The 14,430-nt window shown below is 42.8% G+C and overlaps 1 protein-coding gene across 11 annotated transcripts in view; it reads left to right on the plus strand.

Annotated features, from left to right (window-relative positions):
- DDAH1 (dimethylarginine dimethylaminohydrolase 1) overlaps positions 1-14,430 on the plus strand; it is a 241,762-nt gene that overhangs the window by 91,914 nt on the left and 135,418 nt on the right. Inside the window, exon 1 of one of the 11 annotated variants that reach the window (XM_019414015.2) lies at positions 13,718-14,144. The exons of 7 other annotated variants lie outside the window; for them this stretch is intronic. In XM_019414015.2, the coding sequence (XP_019269560.2) occupies positions 13,842-14,144 (303 nt within the window). In that variant the 5' untranslated portion in view covers positions 13,718-13,841. Of the gene's footprint in view, positions 1-13,717; positions 14,145-14,288; positions 14,418-14,430 lie in introns of those variants that run through there. 3 more of the 11 variants (XM_019414016.2, XM_019414020.2, XM_019414017.2) reach the window with 3 other exon arrangements.

Consider the following 14,430-nt stretch of genomic DNA (forward strand, 5'->3'; position numbering starts at 1 on the left):
GTCTTCCAGGAAATGTAATTAGGCCAGCTCAACAGGACTCTGCCCCAAGCAAAGTCAAGCAGATGGAAGCCGGAAGCACCATTTTCACTCTAACATGATTGAGACAAGACCCAGCAAGCTGGACTAGCAATATTTGATGGTCTGCTGGTGTTTTGATGATATTCGCATGGGCTCCTCCAGAATGCCTGTTCCCATACCATGTAGAACGAACACTGCCTTTTTTGATTTGGGGCCGAACCTACTCTACATTCAGATTATCTGAAAACTGTCAAAATACTCAATAAGCAATTAATGGTGCAAATACTGGAGCACCTGGGTTGTTTAGTCGGTTAAGCATCCAACTCTTGGTTTCTGCTCAGGTCATGATCTCACAGTTTATGAGTTTGAGCCCAACATGCTGACAATGTAGAGCCTGCTTGGGATTCTCCCTCTCTCTCTGACCCTTCCCCACTCGCGCTCTGTCTCTCTCAAAATAAATAAATAAATACACTTTTAAAAATGGTGCAAATACTAGTTATGGTAATGCTAGCATTCAGCAAATTTAATTTAATTAAGCATTTAATTTCCTTCTGGTGTTTTTTATAAAATAAAAGAGGGAGGAAAAACTAATCTCAGTTATTAACTACTTAAAGCTTTTCAGTTACTACCTCTTGGGCTATAGCAAACCATGAATCTTTTAAAAGCAAGACACTAGGGTGCCAGGGTGGCTCCATCGGTTAAGTATCCTGCTGTTAGTTTTAGCTCAGGTAACGATCTTGAGGTTTGTGAGATCGAGAGCCCCGAGCCCTGCGTAGGATTCTGCACTGGTTGCACTGAGCCTGCTTGAGAGTGTCTCTCTCTCTCTCTCTCTCTCTCTCTCTCTCTCCCCTTCTGTCTCTGACCCTCCCCTGCTCATGCTCTTGAGCTCATGCACTCTCTTTCTCTCAAAATAAACTTGAAAAAAAAAGCAAAGCACAATTTAAATTAAAATAAAAATTGTTTAAACTTTCAAAAGGCAATGGAAATACAATTCCTTTGAAAGGGTATTTACTTTCATATTCCTTAGAATAAATATTATAAAGTAATATAAAGCTATATAGAATACAATATTACAGAGTGATATAAATCCTGAGGACTGTTCCCCAAAATGTTAGCCCATTCATCATCAATTGACATTCATCACTCTTTCCTGACAATGCCCAGCCTCTTCCCTTGATCTCCTCCTTACCAGTCAATGACCATTTCTGATGAGGATCAGAATATTACAGTGAGGCAGTCAGTATTGTAAAGCTCAGGAAATATTAAGTCAAAAGGAAGGATACAACTAAAGGATAATCCCTAACATTAATTAGGATGTCAGAAAGAGTTCCTGGCAAAAAATAAATAAGAATTGAAGCATCTTTCTTTTCTTCTTAAAGATGCATAAAAATACAATTCTGATTTTTCTGTATAATATGCTTATCCCCTTTCCCCCTAAAGTGATGTAGCTGTCACATGATGTATGCCCACCAGGGGCAGGGGGCAGGGAGGGAATGTTTTCCAAGGTAATCTTGCTTTTGTTTTTCTTTCTGTATTTTTGAAAAAAATCTTTGTTTAAAAGCCCAATTTTTTTCTACTTCTGAGTTGGCAGATGACATAGTTAATTAATTTTTTCTCAGTTATAAGTACATTAAAAGTAATTTAAGAACTGAACAGAGAATTGAAGCCCACATGTTAGGATATAGAAGCATAAAATATCCTAGACTATCAAATTATTGATGATCTGTGCAGCATTTTATACTGATGCATATATTGATTTGATGGAATGTTTAAATAAATTCTCAGGAAAATTGAATAAGTAGCTACATGTATGACCTGTATGAACACAAATATCCATTTTTCTCTAGCTTTCACATAGAAATTGAAATTACACATATATAACGGGGATAGTGTGAATCATGAATCACATTTAGAGTTAGATAATCTTGGCATGACTTAGTCTTGATTTACATTTAAACTATACTTGTATCTGTGATATCACCAGGATGTATTATATTTTCTGCAGATGTTTTCTTAGGGTGATTTTTCATGCTGTTTTCTCTGAATCTGGGTGATTCTCATGTGAGACATCATTAGGTTTGTAGGGAATGCTTTTCTAGTTGTAAAAGGCTGTAAAAGAAGCCTGAAGGCAGGTTGCAAACCATTGGCAAACTCCCCATTATTGAGGAAACACACTTAGTGGAGCCCTTAACCTTATATGAGCCACCCAGCTGGGCACTGACACTCAGTTTCCTCACTTTTAAAGTGAGTTAACACTATCACCCACATTCCAGCTGTAGTACATGGATTTCTTTTCTGTTTCCTCAAACACATTAAGTTCCCTCTCACTTTTTGTCTTTGCTAATATGATCCCTTAGTTTGGAATATTCTCTCCAATCTTAGTTCATACTTACCCATCCTTCAAGTCTCATCTTAAAAGTCACCTCCTCAGGGGAATCTTTCTTGATCCCCCAGATATTTCTGTCATTATATGTTCAGGGAAACCAGTCCTTCACCTGCATAGCACTTATTTTATAAATATTTAATTGTATGATTGATTAATAGTTATCTTCCCTGCTGGACAGTAGTAGTGTCCAGCACTAGTCAGTAAATAGTGCTAGTTGCATAAGTAAATGTATATGTATGGACCCTGATTTTAATTCAGGAAGTGAAAAAAAACTTCAGGAAATTGAAGGCAAATTGTCTAAAAAAGTTATATAAGTACTTTCCGGAATAACAGAACTTGGAGAATAAAAATGTGGCTGATTAATAATGGGCACTCCTTCCATCAAGAGGTAGTGTCTATTTCTTTTCTGTTTGATCTGGACAGGACTGTGACAGCTTTGACCAATACAGGATGACAGAAATGATGCCATGCTAGTCTCATGTGTGGCCCTTAAGTGGCGAGTCCCCCCCCCCCCACAACTTCTTACCTCTAGGAAGCCAACCATCAATTAAGAAGTGAGACTACTCTGAGACTACCATTCTGTGAGAAGCCCAAGCCACCTGGAGAGGCCCTGGAGGAAGAGACTCAGAGGAGAGAGAGGTCAGACAACACTGAGGCATTGGAGATGTGAGTGAAGAAGCCATCTTGAAAGTACATCCTCCAGCTCCAGCTGCCCCAACCAATTCCACATGGATAAGACATGAACCACCTAGATTAGCCCTTCCCAAATTCGTGACTTACAAATCATTGGCAAAATAAAATGATTGTTTTAAGCCACTAAGTTCCAGGATAGTTTATTATGCAGCAATAGATAACTGGAACAAAGAATAAGAAAAGCAGTTCATGATGATGAGGAACTGAGGAAAGATGATTCAGAGGAGAAAATGTGTAAAGGGTAAAATAAGGAAATGTGTAACAAGCACCTCAGAGATAAAAGTTCAGGTAATGGAGATGGTGAGGCTTTCTCCATAAAAACCACTGGAAGTTTGCAAGCTACTCATTTATACACAATGCAGGTCCCAATTTAAGAGACCTTCCACTATAATTTTATAATGGTGCTGGCAAGTAAAAAGTGTGGGGAAATAATCTGACACCATTTTTTACATGACTTTATAAGGATTGTCCCTGTATATCATCAAGCACATGGAATATAAACTAGTTCATTTAAAATGCAACAAATTTTCACCCAATATTCAACATAAGTTTCCCATTTGTCAGGGGAAGTTGGGCAACAATTTTGTTATAATGAGATTTGGCCCTAGAATGGGTATATAAAGCTTTACCCAACCATGAATGGAATGAGAAAAAGGAAAAGGAGTAACCTTCATTGAAAGCTAATTATTGTCAGGTTTTGCATATTTGTTTTTTCGTCTTCTTCTCCTTCCCCTTCTGGTTCTTCATCATCATCATCACAGAAGCTGATAATATTTGTTTATCAGTGCTTACTCTATATTCTATAAAGCTTTATGTACATGGATCATCTCAATCTTTTAAAACCATAAGGTAGGTGTCTATATTCATTTTATAAATTAAAAACTCAAAGCTCTGTGTGTTAAAGTGATTTATCAGGATTGTACAGAAGCCAGGATTTGAACAAAGAACTATCTGAATACTGACTAAACCAGTGAGAAGGACAGGGAGTACATGTGTCCTATTTGTTTAAGGTAGTTTTTTTTTTTTAATGTTTACTTATTTATTTTGAGAGAGGGGGGATGTGAGCAGGGAAGGGCAGAGAGGGAGAGGGAGAGAGAGAGAGAATCCCAAACATGTTCCATGCCACCAGTACAGAGCCTGATGTGGGGCTTGATCCCATGAGCCATGGGAACATGACCTGAGCTGAGATCAAGTCAGATGCTTAACCAACTGAATGACCCAGGCACCCCTAAGATAATTTTACTTAATCCTCTTAATACCCATCTAAGATGAGTATTACCATTCCTGTTTTACATACAAGAGTCTGAGGGTCAGAAAGGTTAAGCAAACTGTGCAAGATCACACAGCTGTAACAGAGCCAGATTCAAACTCAGACCATGAACTCTACTGCACAGCAAGTAGCAGGCATCTGGAGCAAAAGAATCATAGATTCTTGAAGATGGAACAGGGCCTGGTATAATTCTCTTATTTTCTAAGAGCTGAAAACCATTCTTATAAAGGTGGGCTGATGGAAATACGGAGAGGTGCATGCTATCCATTGCTTTAATTAAGCCATTCTCTAAACACCTGAATTGAGGACTCGGCAATAAAAAGATGTGTCTGTCTGCCAAGAGATCCTCAATTAGCAAGTAATACAGTATTGTGATGGAAGTGAAAATGGATATAGGTTTACCACATCTAGCCTAGGGGTTCGGGGTAGTCTTCTTACTGGGGGTGATGCCTCCACTGAGTCTTAAAGGAGGATTAGGAGCTACCAGAGCAGGGATGGGATCAAGCATATTCCAGGTGTTAGAACACCGTGTACAGAGGCCCACATAAGACAAAGGAGGGGGAAGTGACCAGAATGAGGTTATGGAGGGGTGTTTTGCAGGCCATGATAAAACATTTGGACTGAATTCTGAGAGTAGGAGTGGCCACTGGAGGATTTAAGCAAGAGTGTCATGGTCAGATTTGCATTTTAGAAATACCACTCTGGATAGGACTGTTGCAATAGTCCAGGAGACCAATAATTATATTCTGGACTAGGTGGTGGCAGAGTAATTGGAGAGACATGGGTGGATTTTGAGCCATTTTATGAAGACTGATCTGTCAGAATAGGATGGTTGATTAAATGTGGAAGCAAAGGAGAAAGTTAAGCTAAGGATAATGTTCAGATTACTGGCTTGAGCAGCTCTCTCAGTGAATGAAAGGGGAGACAGATCCTGGGAGGAACATGATGAATTCAGGGGTGGGCATGTTGACTTTGGATTTCCTGTGGGACAGCCAAACATGGGTGTCTTCTAGGCAGTTCTGATGCTCAGTGGAGATTGCAGGACCAGAAATGAAGTGTCTGGGCATTGTTGGCATTGAGAAGATATTTGAGTCACGGGTGTAGATTAGCTCCCACAGGAGGGAGCATATAATGTTTGAGGAAAATAGAGTGAGGGTAGACAACTCTGGGAAACACTAACATTTAAAAGCAGTGGAACAGAAAAAGAAGAAGGAGGAGGAAAGAAGGAGGAGAAGACAAGGATGAGGAGGAGAGGAGGAGAAGCAGCAGCAGCAGCTAGGAGAGAGCAGTACCACTGACGCAAAAGAGGAAGCAGGAAAGAATACTCCTAGGACATGTGTGTTCTGATGTAATGCTAAAACAGGTGTGGATTGATACCACAAGAGCAAGCATGATCATTCCCTGGAATCACAGCTCTAGCAGTTCATTGTTCTTCATCAGGGAATGAAGCAACTTCATTTCATAAAGAAATGAAGAGGGCTTATCAAAGCCCTGGAGTGTGTGTGTGTGTGTGTGTGTGTGTGTGTGTGTATAACAATTTCAACTAGAGAAATGCTTTTCTTTTCTTGAACACTTAGATTGCCCAAAGTTTGAAAAGGCTTTTCTCGCAATCTTTTTGTGCCCCCACAGACATACATTTAAGTGTGAAATAACCATACAAAGTAGTTCTGGAAAGACAGTGTTGCAAAAAGCTCTGAGAAACAGAAAATAAAAGGAATTATAAATGTTCAGGGCCACAGTAACCTTTGCAAATCATCATAATACATCACAACTTGTTCAGACTCAATACACTTACGTAGTATTCTGTACTGTTGAGGATACTTTGATTATCCCATTAGCTCCGAATGTGGTTGTAATGAAGTAGATGACTCTGGCATCAATGGGTTATTACGCTGCTAAGAGAAAATAATAAACAGCATAAGAGAGGAATAGAAAGGGTTACAGAGGTTTAGAAAGGGGAAATGTTCCTTGTATGGGAGGGGAGAGGGAGAAGAAAAAGTAGAGCTTTGAAGAACCAAGAGCACCTATTAACTGCTTACAGTGTCCCTGTTACCGAGGTAAGCACTTTATATGTTATCTCATTTGAAGGACTTGGGTATTCGTCACAGTGCCTGGCACAAGAGCAGAAGAGCTATATTAGTAGTTATCATTAATTGAATACTTCCTGGTGCTGGTCACAATAAGACCCCTTGTACATGCTATCACATTTCAGCCTCAAAACAACCTACAGATTAAGGTATTATAACTCCCACTTTACATATAACTCCCATTTACATAGGAGTTTAAGTGAGTAACCCAACAAAGCTCCCTGGTAAAAAAAAAAAAATGGCATACTCAACTAAGAATTTTGAAGAGAATGTTTAATAAAGAAAATGTTCTTAGAGGTATGGGCAGGTTAAAGACAACCAAAAAGGGATGTTGAGTTATCCAAGGACTGGCAAAAATGGGAAGCCATTACCACCTCCAGATGTAGATCATTTAAGGAACACCATTAAGCGGTTCAGCTGACTTGCAGCAAATTAGCTGCTGCTTTCTAGAAAATGGGAGTTAGGAATCCTAACTTTGCTGCTTTCATTGACATCTTTACATTAAACACATATGTAATGGTTGTTATGTTGGGTGGTTATGTTATGCTGGATCCCTTCTGCAGCTACTCTGATCAACATTCACAATTCCAGGAAACACTTTGAAAAACTGGAGAAAGTGGATGGCCCCAAACACAGCCTCCTTATACATTAAATATTGCCAAATGCTCTTTCTGAAAATGCTGAATTGACTTTTTTTTTTTTTTTGCAACTTGTTTTTAAAAAGTATTCAATGTCATGTACTTAAAAGTGGGTTTTGAAATGTGTGCTGTTTATTACTTCCATGTAAGTAGTTATCAGAATCCAGCCAGAACCTGGAATCACTCAGAAGTGGCCACCAGACAGAAGCTATGATTATAGAAGTGTGTGCATGGTACAGGACCATGAAAAAGTAGGAAGAGAGTGAGAGGAATCAATATGTTGACCTCTCTCTCCTCTTTCCCTCCAGTCTCCTATAAGTGCCTCCCATTGGCCAAAGCCAGCAATAACGGATCCCAGGTGGTGCAGTCCATGCACATCAGTCCTCCAGGACTTAGAGCAAGACAGAAAATGGTGGAGCATGATTCTAGGGCACACCAAGTTTACACAACTAGAATGCGGGAAGGCCAGGAGCCAAAGTCAGGTTTATCACGCCTTAGTCACTGCTTATATATATTCCTCTACCACACATTGCAGGTGCTTGGTAAATATTTGCTTAGTGAATGAGTTCCCATATGAAAGTTGAAGAAACTGAAGTTAGGAGGCTACTCATCTTGACTTTAGAAACCAGAGCCCTGACTACCCAGGAACCATCTCCCAGTCTATAACTTACTGCCTGCCCACTTGACCAAACATCATTTACTCCTTGGATGTCAAGGAAACTCTGTAACAATGGGTGCCTTCCACAGTAAACCTTTTCACATAAAATTTAATGATTTTTATGTGTAAACACTCAGGACTTATTCTCAGAATATAGACTTATGGATGGTACTTACTTGATCCAGTATTCCTCGCACTGGAATGGACAAGGACACCCTTGAGCCCTCATTCTCTTTTAGAATTCCCAAACACCCATCCTTAATGAAAGTAAATCTTGAATCTTCTAAAAATAGAGTAAGAAAGGACTAAGGCAGGAATGTCTGTTTTAATCCTGAAATAATTGCTATCTAAAATTGACTTCAGGGGCACCTGGGTGGCGCAGTCGGTTAAGCGTCTGACTTCAGCCAGGTCACGATCTCGCGGTCCGTGAGTTCGAGCCCCGTGTCAGGCTCTGGGCTGATGGCTCGGAGCCTGGAGCCTGTTTCCGATTCTGTGTCTCCCTCTCTCTCTGCCCCTCCCCCGTTCATGCTCTGTCTCTCTCTGTCCCAACAATAAATAAAAAACGTTGAAAAAAAATTAAAAAAAAAAAAATAATAAAATTGACTTCAAATGTACGTACCAGCAATATTATCAATGGGAAAGAAAAGTTGCCTTTGTATCAATGTCCACCTGGAGAATAGAAACAGCTCTAGGTATTTCAAAGGAATTAAACCAATTTCAACTGGTTATAAAAATCTTAAAATGTGTGGAAGAGCAAAAAGAACAAATTGACTATAATAAATCCTACATTCTCGTTTATGATTACATCTCCACTGCCTAGCACTATACTTAGTATGTAGCAAGGGTTCAATAAATATATACTGAATCTATGACTATACTTGTAGGTGAGACTTGGTCTGTCAACCTAGGAAAGCCATGGATTCAATTGGAAAGCATTAGGATACCTGTATGACTCTGGTAATTCAGTGAATATGGATATGTGGTTTGGCCTTTGGTAGGAAATCACATTCAAAGCCTTCTGTTCACAACCTGTCAGTGGATAATATTTATTAAACATCTACTAGGTGCTAGATACTATTCTGGGCACTTTTCTAAGTACCTTGCATTATTAATTTACCTTCATAGTAGCCCTGTGATAATGAATTCATTGTTTCCCATTCTACAGATGAAGATGAAACTGAGACAAAGAGTGCTTTTTTTTAATGTTTATTTATTAATTTTGAGAGAGAGAAAAGAGAGAGAATGAGGGAGGGGCAGAGAGAGGGAGATAGAGCATCCCAAGCAGGCTCCATGACAACACAGAGCTCAATGCAGGACTTGATCTCACAAACTGCAAGATCATGAACTGAGCGGAAATCAAGAGTCAGATGCTTACCCTACTGAGCCACCCAGGCACCCCAAAGAGGCTTTAAGTAACATGTCTAAGATCATACAATGAAATAGCAAAGCCATGCTTCCACCCACAAAGTTTGATTCTACAAGCTACACTCAGTCTCCACGTCATTTGTCTCTTCATTGCTCAAGTGAGGAAAGTTTATTCTACCATTCTACCTTTATTTCCCATTTTTCCCATTGTGCTCTGAGTCAGAACCCAGCTAGGTGTTTCTGCAACCTGTTTCCTCTTCTTTCTGGGCCCACAGAGGATTTTACTTCCTAGTTTTTCCCTGTGATTACTGTAGCTGTGTGACTGAATTCCAGCCAGAGGAACATGAGCAGAGGTGATATGCATCACTTCCTGGCCTGGCCCATTAACCCTCTCGCATATGATGCTGTATGTGCTTTCCCTTCCTTTCAGCTTAAGGAAGGTAAGCACGGTGAGCTTGGATGCCATATTTTGAAGTGTGGGAGCCACAAAATGGAAGAAGGCTGGATCCCTGCATGTTTGGGGGAAAAGAGTCAGGAACCAACCAGGAACATCTGTGTTAGATTTAAGGGAACACAAGATAAACTTATATCAACTTTGTGCCGCAATATTTGTTGGGGGTGTTTGTTGTAGCAGCTAGAGTTATCTTAACCAATATATATATGTGAATTGAGCTGATCTGTTATCCCTGGAACATGTGTCTCGCTTCTGCACATACTTTTCCTTAAAATCTCATTCTCCCATTCCAGTTATTCACATCCTAAAAATTATTCAAGGCCTAAACCAAGACCAATTGCCTCTAAGCAGCTCTCTTCCACACCCATCAGCCACAGTGATATCTCCTTCCCTCAATGCCTATATCACTTTGTTGTCTATGCCTTTCATGTGCCCTTGTCATAGCTTCAATTTTGGATGTCTTGTTTTCCCAATGCGGTTGCAAGCTCTTCAAGGTCAAGGATCATGTTTTTATGCTTCTTGTATGTCTCTGAAGTATGTAATACGGTGTTGAGCCTTGGGAATTTTCAATAAATATGTGTGGGGAAAATGAATTTATAGATGCATTAGGCTCAATAAAATCTGCTTCCCTAAAAACGACCCTTCATTACTTCAAGCAGGAAGGCATGTAAACTATAATTTACTGGAGTTGGTGTTTTTATTCTTTTCAGTGACATATACATTCTAACACTTTTTGACAACTGCTTAGAGGAGACAGAAGGCATGCTCATCAAATTTCAGTTGACACAAAACTAAAGGTAATAAATAATGCACAAGATGACAGAATCAAAAGTAGGCAAGTGGGAATGAAGCAGATAGCATTTAATAAGGATAACTACAAGATTAAATTTTTAAAAACCAACAGCCCAGGGGCACCTGGGTGGCTCAGTTGGTTGAGTGTCCGACTTCAGCTCAGGTCACGATCTCACAGTTTGTGAGTTAGAGCCCTGCATCAGGCTCTGTGCTGACAGCTCAGAGCCTGGAGCCTGCTTCGGATTCTGGGTCCCCCTCTCTCTCTGTACCTCCCCCACTCATGCTCTGTCTCTCTCCCAAAAATAAATAAACATTAAAAAAAAAAAAAAAGGCCAGCAGCCCAATTGCAGTATGGAAAGACATGGCTAACAGAAAAAACTTTTTAAGTTTTAATTGGCTGCTGGGCTGACATGAGCCCAGGGTGGTATACAAGACCCCACACTAAGTTAGGCTCCAGGCACCGAGTGGCAAAGTATTCAGGTTTTAACAGGGCACTGGCATGAATTAATGTCACTAGGTGGAGGCCAATTAGAAGCGGATGTAGCATCGATGTTAGGTAAAGGAGGGAACGAAGGGCAACGTCAGCGCATGGGTTAGCTTTCAGCTGTAGCATTAGTGGGAATCTCCTGTCTAAGGCCGCCATTAAGTGATTTCTGACACTAAGCTACCTGGGGCCCCTAAGAGTTTTGCCCCCAAGTAGGTCTTAAAGGTTTGTTATTTTACTTTTGGCCACACTCTCCTGTGTCAGGGTCAGAGCTGCCCTTCACTTAAGACACTTCACTTTTGAAGCTGAGAAGTATGTCATCTGGGTAAATTCAAGTCAGCTGTGAGACAGGTGAGAGAAAGCAAATCACATCTCCTCCAGGCTCAGTTGGGACAATCATTCCAGGATCCTCAGATCTGCTTCTAGAAACCCACATTTGCTAAAAACTTGCCAGAATTCTGGCAAGAAGCCTATGGCCTAAGCCTTAGCACTGGATCATTTAAAAAGTGAATACAATCTTAGGCAGTGCTAACAGAAGCCTAGCATCTGGAACAAGGGTCCTGCTGTCGTCTGTGCTGGTCACAACACACAGGAAGAATTGTTTCTATTCCAGATACCATGATTTTTTTTTCTAAATAACATTTTATTTATTTTTGCTTATTTTTTTAAATATGAAATTTATTGTCAACTTGGTTTCCATACAACACCCAGTGCTCATCCCAACAGGTGCCCTCCTCAATGCCCATCACCCACCCCCCATCAACCCTCAGTTTGTTCCCAGTTTTTTTTAAGAGTCTCTTATGTTTTGGCTCCCTCCCTCTCTAACCTTTTTTTTTTTCTTCCCCTCCTCCATGGTCTTCTGTTAAGTTTCTCAGGATCCACATAAGAGTGAAAACATGGTATCTGTCTTTCTCTGCATGACTTATTTCACTTAGCATAACACTCTCCAGTTCCATCCACATTTATACAAAAGGCCATATTTCATATAGCAGCACTTTCAACAACAGCCAAATTATGGAAAGAGCCTAAATGTCCACCAGCTGATGAATGGATAAAGAAATTGTGGTTTATATACACAATGGAGTACTACGTGGCAATGAGAAAGAATGAAATCTGGCCAGATGCCATGATTTAAAGGGATACAGGTGAACTGGTGTGTGTCAAAAAGAAGATGACCAGAATGTTAGAAACCAAATCACTAGTTACTTTTTGGTGGTTCAGGCTCAAGGCCTAGAAGGGGTCAAGATGGTGGGTGGGAGGGTGGTGTCAGGCAATGTAGATATTAGAACTGTCTCCAAATAATGTGAATGCCTCAAATAATGTGAAAGAATCCTAGCCTATTAGATAAGGCTAGAAGACAGAACAGGGACCAGTGGGTTTTAAGCCCAAAATGAAGATTTTAACCATTATAGCTCTTCAAAAGTAGAATGTGCTTTGTAAGTAAGAGAGGTTTAAAATGTTTTAAGATCTGGGGCACCTGGGTGGCTCAGTTAGTTGAGCATCTGACTACAGGTCAGGTCATGATCTCACAGCTCGTGAGTTTGAGCCCCATGTCGTTGGGCTCAAAGCCCGGAGCCTGCTTCAAATTCTGTGAGTCCGACTCTCCGCAACCCCTCCCCCACTTGCGTGCGCACTCGCTCTCTCGCTCTCTCTCAAAAATAAACATTAAAAATTTGTTTTAAATAAAATGTTTTAAGGTCTGATGATTTTCATAGATGTTCTAGCTGGAATTCAGGACCACTGGGTGGGAAGTTAGAGGATTTCTGATGTCTCATTCAAATCTATTGTTCTATGATCTAATCAATCTTTAAATTAGAAATGTGCTACAGAATATGAGGAAACAAGATTATTACCTGAGATTATTTTGGAGCTAGGGTCTGGGTTTTGAAGTGGATCTTCCCCTCAAAAGAAACAGAATTCATGGATGATTTAATCTACAATATGTAAGAGGAGAAAAATAGACATTAAGTGCCATTAAGAAGAGAAAGACACTTCCTAAGGTGTATGGAAAAAGAAACATTCAACAAATACCATGAGAAATTGCACGGAGCCTGTACAGGCGTGAGGGGAAGGCCAGGGAGAAGGCTGGAAATCTTTTCCAGGGATGAGAAGTTGTGATGCTATGTAGTCTGACGCTGCGCAAGGTGAGCGCTTCTCTGTAGTGGGGAAAGCGTGCTTGGTCTTTGCCTCCCCTAGTCTGCGGCCCCTGGAGACAAACACACCAGAATCACATTGTTCGTGACAACGGACTGTCCTTGAAATACTGTGAGTTTCTATATGTCTGTTTTTCTCTACGTGTGTTTTTGGACTCTTCCTCTTTCTCACAGACGGGAAGAAACGCACTCTTTATAATCGCGAGTCTCACCTGGGGTGAGGGGTCATTGGCAGACTTGGGTACGAAGAGAGAGAGATTCTCACGCCAGGAAGTGGGGGTGGTACCACCTGCTGGGCAACCTGGGACCAAGAGAGCAGGGAGAGAGGTCAAAGTATTTAACCACAGAGGTAGCATCCTATCCTTTGCCTCTTGATCCCTGAGAAGCCCTCCAGTCACTCTGCCCAGAGCACTGCACGCTCTCCACGTGCGCCTTGGGGCTGATGTGAGGTGTGCACCTGCGGCGGAATACAGGTAACGTCAGGTCCGGGTCCACCGAGGTCCACCGAGGTCCCCCACCTGCGCACGGCTCGCTCGCTCCCCGCTCCCTCCGCCGCCTCCGCGAGCCCACTCCTCGTGCGGTGCTCGCCACTACAACCCCCACCTAGGCTGCCGCAAAACCCGAGAGCGCCGGGGTGGGCGCGCGGGCTGCGCGCGGACCGGCGCCGGGAGCTCTGGGCATGCTCAGTCGCGCGGGCAGGGCTCCGGGCGCGAGCGGGGCTCTTTCTGCATCACATTCATCTGCTGCCAAGGGAAGCCGCCGGGCGCTCGCAGGCTCTGCGCGCTGCCCGCGGGAGGACCCGGCCGCCGCGCCCCCGCCGCCGCCCCGCAGCCTCCTGGAGCCATGGCAGCGCTCGGCCACCCCGCCGCCTTCGGCCGGGCCACCCATGCCGTGGTGCGGGCGCTGCCCGAGTCCCTCTGCCAGCACGCGCTGAGACGCGCCAAGGGCGACGAGGTGGATTTCGCCCGTGCCGAGCGGCAGCATCAGCTCTACGTGGGCGTGCTGGGCAGTAAGCTGGGGCTGCAGGTGGTGAAGCTGCCAGCCGACGAGAGCCTCCCCGACTGCGTGTTCGTGGAAGACGTGGCCGTGGTGTGCGAGGAGACGGCCCTCATCACCCGACCCGGGGCGCCGAGCCGGAGGAAGGAGGTGAGTGTCCGCCCGGCCACGCGAGGGGCGCGGCCGGGGACGCGCACCGGTCCCTCCCCCGCCGCCCGCGCCCGCGCCCCAGTTGCAGGCGGAATCGCGGAATTGGCCCCCGGGCTAGTTTAAAACTTCCCATTTAGGGGAGAGGGTGTGTCTGAGAGAGAGAGTCAGAGAGAGAAAGAGAGAGAAGTTCATTGTTCACGCCTCCGGGCTGTCGGCACAGCTTGGGTGCCTCCAGGACGACCCGACTGAGTGTGGTTGTGCGGACTCCGGCAGGTGGGTGGGGTGG

The sequence above is a fragment of the Panthera pardus genome, unplaced genomic scaffold (assembly GCF_024362965.1).
Source record: "Panthera pardus isolate Hobbes unplaced genomic scaffold, ASM2436296v1 HiC_scaffold_11, whole genome shotgun sequence".
In the NCBI taxonomy this organism is placed as follows: domain Eukaryota; kingdom Metazoa; phylum Chordata; class Mammalia; order Carnivora; family Felidae; genus Panthera; species Panthera pardus.